The sequence below is a fragment of the Marmota monax genome, unplaced genomic scaffold, assembly GCF_021218885.2.
Source record: "Marmota monax isolate L192 unplaced genomic scaffold, Marmota_monax_Labrador192_F-V1.1 WCK01_AAM20220418_F8-fsc00001, whole genome shotgun sequence".
NCBI lineage: Eukaryota > Metazoa > Chordata > Mammalia > Rodentia > Sciuridae > Marmota > Marmota monax.
This window is the reverse complement of record NW_026693777.1, coordinates 56,373,225-56,386,897: the sequence shown is the minus strand read 5'-3', so window position 1 is coordinate 56,386,897 and position 13,673 is coordinate 56,373,225. Positions and strand designations below refer to the sequence as shown.

At 35.5% G+C, this 13,673-nt stretch overlaps 1 protein-coding gene across 1 annotated transcript in view; it reads left to right on the top strand.

Moving 5' to 3' along the window:
- Prtg (protogenin) overlaps window positions 1-13,673 on the top strand; it is a 121,127-nt gene that overhangs the window by 68,245 nt on the left and 39,209 nt on the right. Inside the window, exons 9-11 of the mRNA XM_046461813.2 lie at window positions 383-547; window positions 3,587-3,892; window positions 5,142-5,330. Coding sequence (XP_046317769.1) covers window positions 383-547; window positions 3,587-3,892; window positions 5,142-5,330 — 660 coding nt within the window. The remainder of the gene's footprint in view (window positions 1-382; window positions 548-3,586; window positions 3,893-5,141; window positions 5,331-13,673) is intronic.

The window sequence follows — 13,673 nt, the reverse complement described above, 5'->3', positions numbered from 1 at the left end:
ATCATGAGTTTAAGCAAGCAAATTTACACTGTTGTAAGTTATTTTATTCTGTTATGTTAAACATTTGTTACTGCTGTAGACTGTGTCTGCTGTAGGATTTGACTAGATAGAAAAAGAAGTTTAGAGATTAGTTCTTTTCAGTTTGATTTATTCAGGAAAAATTTAAACTAGTAATTTGTAGCAAGACAAATTACTTGATTTTTTTAGAAAATAAAGAACTTTCTGCTCCCAAAATGGTTTTGTGTAAAAAAAAAAATTAACAGAATTAACAGAAAATTAACAGAGATTAAACCCAAGGACCCGTGTTTGATAGTGAGGGGAAATGGTCTTACAAGCTTTATTTGAACATTTGTAGTTTTTAAACACAGATTCTTTTATCTAGGTTTAAATAATGAAGAGTATCAGGTAGTCCTTGGAAATGATACAACTCATTATATTATTGATGACTTGGAGCCTGCCAGCAATTATACTTTCTACATTGTGGCATATATGCCAATGGGAGCCAGCCAGATGTCTGACCATGTGACCCAGAATACCCTAGAGGATGGTAAGAAAACATGATTCTAGGTCTTTTATGTATGAACATTCATATATTTAGTAATTTTCAAGAAATGTGTTTTAAATGGGAAAATCCTGTATTTGGTTAAAAAAAAAAAAGATTGTTAAACAGCAGGCTAATTTGTCATTTCAAATCGGACTCTTGCTTTTTGCCAGTAACATGATAAGGTTAAAGCAATTTTATTTATAATTCAAAAAACAGATCTTAATAATATTCTTACATATTCATTGTATTTCCTGTTTAAATTGTAAATATATTGCAATTGTTTTACAAAATAGAATAAAACCTGAGTTTTTCCTGGTCAGAATAGATGTAATGAATGTTACATATTGAGTGTTTACAGTGACTATTGGTCAAAGGCATTGGACTTCTGAAACTGGTAGTTTATGAAACTTTTTTACCCATCAGTTTAAAAATTCTTAGGTAATCAAATAGCACATAGTTTATTACTAGATGCTTTATTACTTGTTCAATTTGTTACTTGATCACTGAGCTGTAGTTCTCTCCACGGAGGGCAGTCCTCTATATTTTCTGATGGTGTTGGGGAATTCTTTCCATTAAAATGCTCCAGGAGAAATGGTCCTCTTTGGGCTCTTCATATCATGTTGTAAAAGACAGGTTCTCTCTCCACGGTTCTGGTGGGCCCAGTGTTTGTACCCTGTAGTGTGAAAGGGAATTAATGCTTGCTTTCACTGTTCTCCCTTAACATGCATGTCGTTGTTCTCAGGATAATTTACTCTTAGTTTTCAAAACATTTCTATATAAATAATTTCCAAACCTGCTTTTTTTGTTCATTTGGCCCCAGATCTCTTACATCTTTTTAATGCTACTTGTTTAGATGTTTATAAATTCAGGGTTTGACTGAATGAAAAATTTTTCACTTATCTGGATGCTGAATTTCAAATTTTAGTTTTCATCTAAGAGTCTGTTCCACTTCAGAGTGAGCCATACTATATATGACATCTTCAGCTAATGCATGACATATGTGCACGTACATGTATTAGTTATATTCCTCCTCCATGTCCTTGAAGAAAATGAGTCTAAGCATAGCAAGCTACTTGTTAAGGCTTGACTTTTTAGTTATAGTAAACATTTCCTTACTCTGCAACATTTTTTGTTTTGTGGATGGCATACAGACCTTTTTGACACTGCTTTTCAAATTTTTCGCACTGGCCTCTCCCACCTTCTAAACCCCGTTCACATACTGATTTGTGTTGGTCTCAATTTCAGGGTGTGACATTGTGTTACAGCTCATACTGAAGGAGCACTTACCACTCACGCTCTTCCAGAAACCCTGCCTCTGTCATCCCATTTTATCCCTACATAACTCTATGGTAGGGGAGCTAGTATTATATAAGAGGCAGTAGAATATGGAGGACAAAGATGCAAGCTCTGTCTGCTTTGTCTAGGTCTGCTCCTTCCCTCACTAGCTGTGGGGCCTTGGGCAAGTGATTAACTCCATTGGACTTTTTTTTCACAGCTATGAAATAGAAATGTTTCATGATACTTTCTTGACTGGGTTTCTCTAAGTATTAATGGTTCATAAACATAAAGAACTCAGAAATCCTTAAATTGTTTTTTTCATTTCCACTTACTCTTTCATTCATTCAACAAATATTTATTGAGCACTTGCTATGTGTTATTCAATATGGAGCTAAATTTCTGGAGGGGAAGGGAGCATAGGAACAACAAACAAAGAATAAATTATATACTCTGTTAGACAGTGGTGAGGTGTGGAAGAAAAGGCGAAAAGATGTAGGGCAGTGGAGCATGATGTGCTGCGGAATTTGAGGTTTTAGACAGTTATCTCCAGAGAAGGGCTCACTGAGTGGGTGACATTTGAAGAAGACTTGAAAGAAATGAAAATAAAGGAGCGCTAGTCAGGTGACTGGGACAGGCGTATTCAGGGAGAGGAGGTGGAATTGCAAAAGGCCTGCATAAAATGGCTAGAGTGGGAGAAAAAAGGGTGAAACAGTAGAAAATGAAGCAACAAACCAGGAAGCCAGTCGAGCAGTTGGGTAGGGTTTTGTATGAAGCCAGAGAACTTTGGCTTTTACTTTGAATGAAATGAAATTGTTTTGAGCAGAAGTGATCTGACTTGTGTTTTAACAGGCTAGTGCGTTGACAATAGATTGTAGGAAAAGGGCAGAATCAGGGCAATCGTTAGGCTATTGCAATGATACAGGCCAAAGGTGGTAGTGGCATGGACCAAGGGGTGGCAGTGGAGGTCATGCAGCCATAGGACTCAAAGTGGAGTGTGTGGAGGAGTAGAGGATGACAGCTCAGTTTATGGCGTGAACAGTTAGGTAAATAATTGCCATTTACCGAGATGGGGAAGACCACAGAAGAAACCAATCCTGTCTTCATTTTGTGTATGAAGAAGAAACCTATACACAGAGAAGTTGATTGGTCACAATCATACAAAGACCACATAGTAACTGGTAGAATAAGGATTCAGACACCGAGAGGCTAGTCTTTACTCTTAGTATGATGTTGCCTACCACCATATTGGGCTCATTTTCCTGGAAAGCCAATTTTATTTAAATTATTGGGGGAAAATGATTTTCATATAAGATAGCATATTTTATAATTGAGAATACAAAATTCACATTGGTTTCTAGACTTGAAAAAATTATTTTCCAGGTTATAATCCTACAAATCCTACACTTCCCCACCCTTGTGCAATGTATTTTCCCTGTGTCAAAGGCACTAGGTAGGATTATTTGAAAAGTAATCTCAATTTCATGTGAGCATCAAGTATTTGCATATTCATCCTACACAAGACAACAGTCACAACAGTGATAAGAAGCTTACTTTCTTTCATCCCATATACTTATCCACTCTCATTATTTTTTCTTCCTTTTTTCTGGTTTGTACTCTGCTTCTCTGAATACCTGTGCTATAACTGAAAATGCCTCTTTTATGATGTTATATATTGCTGTTAATAAAATTGAATAGATACTGGTGTGGTAAGTAGTAACTTGATTTTAAATATTTTTAAACAATGTTTTCTTATGTAATTTTCAGTTCCCCTGAGGCCTCCTGAAATTAGTTTGACAAGTCGAAGTCCCACTGACATTCTCGTCTCCTGGCTGCCAATCCCAGCCAAATATCGTCGGGGCCAAGTGGTGCTATATCGCTTGTCCTTCCGCCTAAGTACTGAGAATTCCATCCAAGTTCTAGAGCTCCCTGGGACCATGCATGAGTATCTTTTGGAAGACCTGAAACCTGATAGTGTCTATCTTGTCCGGATTACTGCTGCCACCCGTGTGGGGCTAGGAGAGTCATCAGTGTGGACTTCACATAGAACACCCAAAGCTACAAGTGTGAAAGGTAGGCTTGTCAGGACTGTTGAGGAGTAATAATACAATATTTTTACCTTTGAATCAAATTTTTTCTCTCTTAGTTTATGTTCATTTTTAAAATTTTCATTTTACTAATAAAAATATTCCAGGGCTGGGGTTGTGGCTCAGCGGTAGAGTGCTCACCTAGCAAGGTGCTGGGTTTGATCCTCAGCACCACATAAAAATAAACAAGTAAAATAAAGGTATATTTTGTCCAACTACAACAAAAAATGAATATTAAAAAATATATATATTCTAGGGCTGGGGATGTGGCTCAAGCGGTAGCATGCTCGCCTGGCATGCGTGCGGCCCGGGTTTGATCCTCAGCACCACATACAAACAAAGATGTTGTGTCCGCCAAAAAACTAAAAAATAAATAAAATTCTCTCTTTCTCTCTCTCTCTCTCTCTCTCTCTCTCTCTCTCTCAAAAAAAAAAAAAAAAAAAATCTAAGCTGGGTACAGTGCTGCTCACCTGTAATCCCAGTGGCTTGGGAGACTGAGGCAGGAGGATCACAAGTTCAAAACCAGCCTGAGCAACTTAGTGAGGCCCTAAGTAACTCAAAGAGATCTTGTCTCTATTAAAACACACACACAAAAAAAGGGGGCTGGGGATGTGCTCAGTGGTTATGTGCCCTTGGGTTCAATTCCCAGTACCAATAAAATAAAATAAATGTGTGTGTGTGTGTGTGTTGTGTATTCATTCATAGAATTAATTGGAACAAAATTAGACTTTGTATTTAATAGTTCCTTTTGTATAGAGCACATTACCATGTAAAATTTTTGGTTAGGGTATTAGTTTGCTTAGCAAAATCTTCATGGTTAGAACATTCCAAATCAAACAATTACAAAAGTATTTATTAATAAAGACCTAATTAATATTAAAGACTGAAAGATTCTAGGCCTTTCTTTTTACTTAGGTGTAATATACTATGACTGATTTTCTTATTTGATAATAATGCCTGTTCTCTTTATCACAGAGGAATATTAGATGGGCAAAATTATGGAAAAAATGTATAAATACTTCATAGATAGTACTTGTACACTTTAGTCTTTTAAGGTAATATATATTTTTAAATTAAACTATCTCAAGGTTTAATATCATTGAAAACTTTGGAAAGTTTAAGTATAGTTGTTGGAATTGAACCTTTTATAACTATTGGCTTGAAGTTGTGAGATCTGCAATTTTCTTGAGAACTCTGTGTTGTCTGTACGTAAATTTTCTGGTGAATTTTTCTAGCCCCTAAGTCTCCAGAGTTACATTTGGAGCCTCTGAACTGTACCACCATTTCTGTGAAGTGGCAGCAAGATTCTGAAGACCCAGCAGCCATTCAGGGCTACAAGCTGTTCTACAAAGAGGAAGGGCAGCAGGAGAATGGACCCATTTTCTTAGATACCAGTGATCTTCTGTACACTCTCAGTGGCTTGGGTGAGTGAGTCTGTACTCTGCTTTTCCTTTTATCCTTCCTCTCTAGCCAGCTGGATAAAAAGCTATAGGCTAGAAAATTAATTTGATACTAAGAAGAAAATATTTGATTTTAGTATGTCACTATGTATGTCTTACTGATCAGACTGGCAGAAGTCAGGTAGCTAGGCTTCCTTTCTCTCTTTTCTCCAACTCTGAGAATCTTTTTGTCTTTCTAGAGTTCGCTTCTGGTAGAGTGAGATCCTGAACAGTTATTGGGCATGTAGAATAGTTATTTCACCAAACACATAAATAATACTTAATAATTAAGTTTAATTTAGAATTTGTCTCAAAGTGCTATGTAGGTATGAAGTAATTTGCATAAATCATGTCTAAAATAATGCCTTTTCAGTCAGGAGGCTGACACAAGAAGATCGCAAGTTCAAGGCTAGCCTGGGCAACTTAGTAAGACCCTGTCTCAGAGAAGAAAGTTTTTAAAAGTAACGGGGTTGAGGACATAGCTTAGTGGAAGAGCACTTGCCTAGCATGCACGAGGCCCTGAGCTTGATCTCTAGTACTTGGGGGGAAAAACATGTAACTGTAAACATTTATTGCATGTAGTTCTAACCCAGAACATTGGAGGGAAAAATCACCTCTGTGTTTGGGCTCATTAATAATGTTGATACTGTTTTTTTCCCCCACTCTTGCAGGGAATAAAGAATTTCATGATGTAAAAATGTTTAATAGAAAGTAAAGAACTTTTGTCTCAAAATGAATTCATGAATATAGACACCTACTCAGCAGGGTGTAAATGCACACTTAGCTATTTGTTGCTCTTTAAGAGAGTTTTACCCTGAAGTTCCAAGTGGTCACTTCAATTATGATTGCCACCCAAATGCCTGCTGAGTGGTTGTAGGGTCTTCTGAATTTTTCAGAATTTTGCAAAGTACTCTGGCTTTTTCCTTCAGAATGCCCTTTGTAGGTGAGGGGTATGAAGCACAGTTGTCCCATGGTGGGCTTTACCATATCTTTCCATGGCCTTATTGCACAGGCTATCAAAGTAGCACTGGACTTGAGTCTCTTCAGGGTAGACACACTGGTAGGAACCTGTTTTCAGATGCAAAGACACAGAACTCCATCCTGCAGTTCCTCACCATGGTTTCCAGATGGTATTTTGCTTATAATCTTATTATGTTGGTTTTTAATTTAATCTGCATTAAATTAAATAAGTTTCACTATCGATCTCTGTCACACAGCTTTATGAACGATGAGGAGAAGTTACATATGTTCTGGGTTGACCTTTCTTAATCCATTGATACTGAGATGATGTCAGCCCAGCCTCCTGTTCCTAAAATCAGCAGTGTTTATTTCTGCCCATGGCTTCTCAGTGTGTTGTCCTTTTACATGTGCATATTATTGATTTGGAAATATTTTACTCAGTACTTGTCTGAATTTTTCAAAGCAAAAAAGATTTGGGGCAACTATTGATGAAAAATCATAGATCAAACTTAGTACTTACACTTTCCTCATTATAGGGAAGATATAAATATGTTGAAGATATACAGAAATACTCTTAAGAGTGCTCTTCTTGTGCATACATTATGGGTAGCTTATTCTAAAGAGATGAATAATTTGTTAGAAAAAAAAACAGGGCTGTTCTTACCAAAAAAACTTAGAGAAAAATTTTATTAAAACTTTGGCAATTAAAAGTTCTTTAAAATTTTTAGATTTTCTATAGTACATTAGATAGATAAATGCATGTATACTTAGAGATACATGCATATATTACTTATGGTGGGGAGAGGGAGACCCATTGATTTTTGTTGAACTTTTTTATAATCTCTGAATAATAGCTTTCAAAACTATAAACCTTTATTTCCTCCTATGTTTTAAAAATAAATTGCATATATTGCTGCCTTTGCTTTTATTTCTTATTCATTTATTTGTTTATTCATTTTTGTGCTTCTGGGGATCAAACCCAGGGCCTTGTACCTGCAACGCAAGCACTCTACCAACTGAGCTATATCCTCAGCCCTTGTTTTTATGTTGTTTTTATGTTCATTGAGGTACCTCTGTTTAAAATCATTTTTTTTTTTTTGATAGTTGGGCACAATACCTTTATTTTATTTATTTATTTTTACGGGTGCTGAGGACCAAACTCAGGGCCTCGTGTGTGCTGGGTGAACGCTCTACCACTGAGCCACAACCCCAGCCCTAAAATCACTTTTTTAATGTGTAAACTAGGAAATTATTTTGTTATAGTTAGTATGCCACATCTGTTTAAATAGCTCAGTGTTCCTGACTGTGGAATTAGTTAGATGTTGGACTACTTGCAGTTCAAGGTAATGGAGGCCTCTGTGCAGCTGTAAGGCTTTCCTTTTAGGCAGCAGGTTCTGCACCTCTGGAGCTGCCAGGTCACAGCCTGAATGGCGACTGGCTGGCAGGGATGCAGTTGTGTGGGTTCAAGCATTGTACAGCTGTTGACTGGATCACCATTAAGGTGCCTTTTAATCTTGAGACCCCTAGGGTCTAGCCTTCCTTTTCTAGAAAGTCAATGTTAGGGCCTGGCCAAGCTTAGAGCAGTTGAATGTGTTTAACCCACCAAGCAGGCAAGTACTAAGAGCTCTCCTCCTTACTTTTGGATATTGGGAAGGCAATGTGTTCTGTTAACTGGACAGCTGACCATCTGTGACCATTTTTAACAGGAGCATCTGGCAGTGGCTGCCTGTTTAACAGAGAGTGATGTGTGTGGAGGGCAGTAGGTTAAGGGAATCCTAGCTGTGACTTGCATGGTGAATAGTTGCTTTCACTGAGCCTTTTACACATTAAAGATGCTCTAACTGGAACTAGATTTACTAAGTGGATTTGGAAATGAAATTTAAATGTTTTTGTTAGCTGAGTCAATGTCAATTTGAGTAACAAACTGATGGCTCAAAATTTCATTTTCATACTAATACCTTTTCTGATGACCTTAGACACATCTTTTTGTTTCCATTTCTGGTAATTATGTTTTCAGTTAAAAAGTGTGTTACTGGAATCTAGTCAATCTGACATTTTTTTTTTTTTTTTTTTGGAAATCTATATAATTCTTTGTTTCTGAAAGAAAAAGGCAAATGAATTTATGTCATTCAATTCATTTAACAAGTATTTAAAAATATATTTCTAAGACATCATAGTATGACATAAAATGATGTGACAAATGTAACCTCTGCTTATAACTAAGATTAAACTAAAAGATATTTAATTAACTGACTTGTCCAATTTTCCCCAAAATTTGATTAATTAAATTCATTCATGATTAGTAATGATAGTGTTTTAGAACATATTACTCTAAACCTTCAAAGCTCAGTTCCCTGAGATGTATGGAATGTTTTAGTTTTTAAAGTAGTTAAAAAGATTCTTTTGTCTTTAATGATACAATATGAATATTTTCAGAGCAATGGAAAATTTTCATATTGCTAGTTGTTCAAGTGTAACTTTACAATGTAGTTTGATTTTAAGAACTGGTTCCCTTTTGCGGGTGGGGAAAAAACATTAAGCTTGTGATTCAGGATGTTTATGTGATTTGTTGTAAGTAGTGATTTGAGGTTTGCTTCAGGATTTTGCATTTTTGTAATGATTATTTTCACTTTAAAAACACACTTCTGTTCCCTGTTAATAGACTAGTTGAAAAATTTGGTTCCTCCTTTTTTGTCCATTTCAGAAATTGACTTCAAATTTTAGTTTCTAATTGCAAAGGGACTGTTTTTGTAAGCTGTCAGAAACTATTCTGAATCATTTAGTCTTTATGTAGTACAGTGAAAAGGGGAAAATTAATTAGATGGTACTTTTGTTTAACATTTAGGACACTGATGCTTAAGACACTAATATTAGGTCATTTTTAGCTTTCATATTGCCAAAAAACCCATGCTATTTTATTTAACTTCACAGCAAGCTCGGTTGGTGAGCATGATGATTAGCACCCATAAAGATTCAAATATTTAAAATCAGTAATATGTGTGGGTCACTTGCACACCTTCAAAACTTAAGATTTGTTCATTTATAAATCCAATTTGGAACTTCCAGTTACTATTGGGAATAGGAATCAAAGGGAATAGTCCTGAGTTGTTAATGTAATTTTAGAGTCCCTTGCCAGTTTCTGTGCACTCTGTTATTGTTTTCTGTTGCATTGTTAGGGCTTAAACCCAGGTCCCGGAGATGCTTGGCAAGCATTCCACACTGAGCTATACCACCAGCCCTCCTTTAGCCAGTTTGTAAGTGAGCATGCTAAAATTAAGTCAGTTTCTAGATGTTGTCTTTTGCCATAATAGAATAAGATTTGATTATGCAGTTACATATCTCAAGGAAAGAGATCATCAAAAGCTACCACTGGTATTCCCACAGGAACCTGTAACCCTTCATTAGTTGAGGCAGGACAAGATGCTTGTGATGTGAAAGAAATCACTTGGAGTAAGTACATTGTGAGCCTTACGATAATAGCAGTTTCCTTTTGGAGAGAATTAGAATTACTCAGTTTATCAAATATAAACTTCATTTTAAGGCAAGCTGAAGTCTTTCACAGTCTGTGTTCCCTCATCCCTGTCCCACAGAGAAGCCTCAGAAAATCTTTGGAAATATTCTATAGGAAAAAATCCTTATAACATTGTTATTTTATGATTGTCTGCAGCTCTTAAAAATGGAGATCAAGATGCACTATATTTTATAACAAAGTCTTCATAATCATGAATAGTACATTTTTCCCAGACTGATTTTAGCTGGTAACTTCATTGTAAATAATCTGGTGTGTTGGTGTTAACTATCAGCTAAAATATCATTATAGGTAATTGGATTCTTCTAAAGAACATGTAACAATATAAACATCATTGACCATTTTGTCCGGATTAACTTGTGACTTTGTAAAGGAGCACTTGTTCCCATCAGATTATTTAACTTTTATTTCCATACAGGCCATTCTTAGGACAAATTTAAAAATTCCATCAACATTATTTACCACAGGCAAGACCTTTGGGGACATACCTCATATTTTGTTGTCTCTTCAGTTATTCCTGTGCTGACTTTCACTTTTTGTAGAAATAGTTACTCTGAACAGTGTCTGACTACACTCTTTCAGTTTTTCGTTTCAAAAGGTCATAAAATAAATTCATGTAACTGAAGTCAGTAGACTTAAAAGGAATAATCTTGGAAACTGCCTGCTATATAGGTAAAAAAACTTGTTGACAGGTTTGAATATTAATTATGACAGAGTAAAGGGAATATTTTGAAGTATTGTATTTCACTTTCCTTATCATTAAATCTTTTTTCAAATATTTATTTATTTTTTTAGTTGTAGTTGGACACAATACCTTTATTTCACTTATTTATTTTTATGTGGTGCTGAGGATCAAAGCCAGGGTCTCGAACGTGTGAGGCGAGCGCTCTACCGCTGAGCCACAACCCCAGCCCAAATCTTTTAAATTTTGCTTTCCAATGTTGCATTTTATCTCTCTCATCAAACCAGAACACATTGAAACTTAGGGATTACTCAACCATTTTTTTTAATGCCAACAGAGGAAAAAAAAATTAATGTTCTGTTTTCTGCAGTATTTGAAAATGCTACACATGATTGATAATTCAACTCAAATTTTAGAACTTAATACTTGAAAAATTTAGAAACCAGTATTTCAAAAGACATGAAACATTTCCTTCTAAAAAAAAATCTTTTTTACTAAAAAACAAAACAAAACAAACAAAAAACCCTATTAAATCAGTTAAAAAAAAAAGGTGTTTTCATTTGCCAACTGCAGTTACTTCTATTTAAAGACAAAATATTTGCAGATGGATGAAATCATAAGGGCTATACAGAATTTACAAAGCATCATCTAGTTATTTTTCCTTAAATTCTTTATCTTGAATGAAAAGTCACCTGCCATTCTGAAATATTTTTTGGTATTCTGTAGATGAAATATGGGGTATATCTCTATCTCTTCTTTCAAATTGGAAAATCTTGCCCAGCTTTCAAATCTCAACATTTCTGGGAATCTTGTGAGTTCAAATGATATCAGTTATTCACCTGGTATATCTACAATACTCTATTATAAGAATCACATGGCATTGAGAATTAAGAGAAAAATACCAGTTAATTGTGTTTCATCTCTGCTTCCTGGGTCTGACTTTCAAATTTCACAATTTATTAACATATAAAATCCTGGCTATTTGCCTAATTTTTTAAGAGATGGATAATAATAATATCTATTTTAGAATGTTTCAGGAGGATTAAATGAAATAATGTGCAGAAACACAGCCTTCAACAATGTCAGTGGTTGTAGTTGTTTTAAAACTGTTCTCCCAGGGTGGAGCCTGCTTTTTTTTTTTTTTTTTTTTTTTTAAATCTTTCTGTATTTAAAAAAAAATTTTTTTCCCAGTGATTTTATCATGATCACTGGATTTGGAAACCAGTGCTTCTTAAGTTTTAATGTATATACAAATTAACCATAGATCTTCTTAAAACACATTCTAATTCAGTGGGTCAGATGGGACCTGAAATTTTTGCTCACTTTGAGAAGCAAGGATCTAGATGAAGGGTAGGGAACTTTCCTATAATGGGCCAGATGGTAAATATTTTAGGCTTTGTTTGTATTATTAACTGAATGTTTGTGTCTTTCAAAAATTCATGTGTTGAAGCCCTAACCCCCAATGTGACAGTATGTAGAGATAGGGCCTGTGGGGAGGTGATAAAGATTAAATGAGGTCATAAGGGTGGGATCCTACTCCAATAAGGCTGGTGCCCTAGAAGAAGAGGAAGAGACACTAGAGTGGGGTCTCTAGCATGCAAGGGCCTAGCCCAAATGGTGACCATCTGCAGGCCAGAAGAGAACCCTCACCAGAAACTGAATTTTGCCAGATCTTGATTATAGATGTCTAGATTCTAGAACTATGAGAGAAGTTTCTGTTGTTTAAACCACCCAGTCCATGGTAGTTAGAACAGCTAGAGCAGAGTGATGTCATGGGCCATACCATCTCTTGTCAAAAGTGTTTGGTTCACTACTGCAGTACAAAAACAGCCTAAGGAAATATGCAAATGCAGGGGTAGTTTCAATTCAGCTTTATTTTTGGACATTGCAATATGAATTTCATATGATTTTGAAATGTCACAAAATAGTATTCTTTAAAAAAAATTTTTCCAACCACCTAAATGCATAAGAACGGGTTCTCTATCAAAGGCACCTAGCCATAATACTCTGATTTGTTAATTTCAGATATTGACTATGTATGTTCTCACTTCTAAAAGTATAGACCCAAGATCAGCAGCATAATCTGGACATTTATTTTATTGCTCAACTTTACCTCTGATTTTTAACATGTAAGGGTAAGGGATTAGGACCTTTGGTTTATGCCTTTCTTTATAAGCCAGTTCTGTAACTGTGTCAGTACTTTCATTCATCGTTCCCTTTGCTTGAGTTGGCTCTTAGGAGGCATCCAAATCACAAGTCTAATAGCATATTCCATCTTCTGAGAAAGCTTACTTACTCTTGATTTGGTACAACTCATTTTAGGCAACAAGGACACTGTCAAATCAATTAGATTTTGTGTTATGGAATGAATAAGAAAATAAACCATAACATAAATAGTATTTTAAATTCACAGGATGCAGCGAGGAGCCTTTAGTAGTCTTTAAAAAAGTGAATTTTTTTTAGCCCACTCAGCTGCCATCATCGAGCTTTACGATGTGCTCTTCGTGCTACAACACTGTCTTCAAAGCCCTCTGCAGCTCTGTGTGAATACAGTGAGCGCAGTGTTTTATGGAACGCAATAGCACTGGGATAGAGAGGATTCCATGCCCTCTCAGGGTTCTGTTTGGCCCCTGCTAAAAGGCTTATGACATAGAAGCTTCTTGGCCTCACAGATCATAAGATGAACTGAATTCAGAAATTTCTAATAATGGACTGCAGTTGCCATTACAAATTAATCTCAAAATTGATGTGCAATTTTTACTTCTCTGGGTGTTTGCTTAACTCCTGATGAAGACATTGCTAAGTTATAGAAACCATTAGAAAAGCAAAATTTATAGTTTTAGAGTGTATACAACATGTTCTTCTTAGAACTTTAGATCTGTATAAATAACCTTACGCATATAAAGTTAATGCATAAGATAGCTGTCTATACCAATCTGTCTATACCAATTGTCACATTTTGTTTCATAAAAAGTTATTAAAGTTTATCCATCCTGATGATGGATTTTAACTTGTTTATTTGCAATATTTTTAGATTTAAAAAATTTGTGCATGTTTATTGAATGTATACTGTATTGACAAAGAGAACAAATGTAAGATGGCATGCCTTCCTCCAAAGTATTTAAATTTAGTATGAAGAAATTGTTGGTGTTGATAG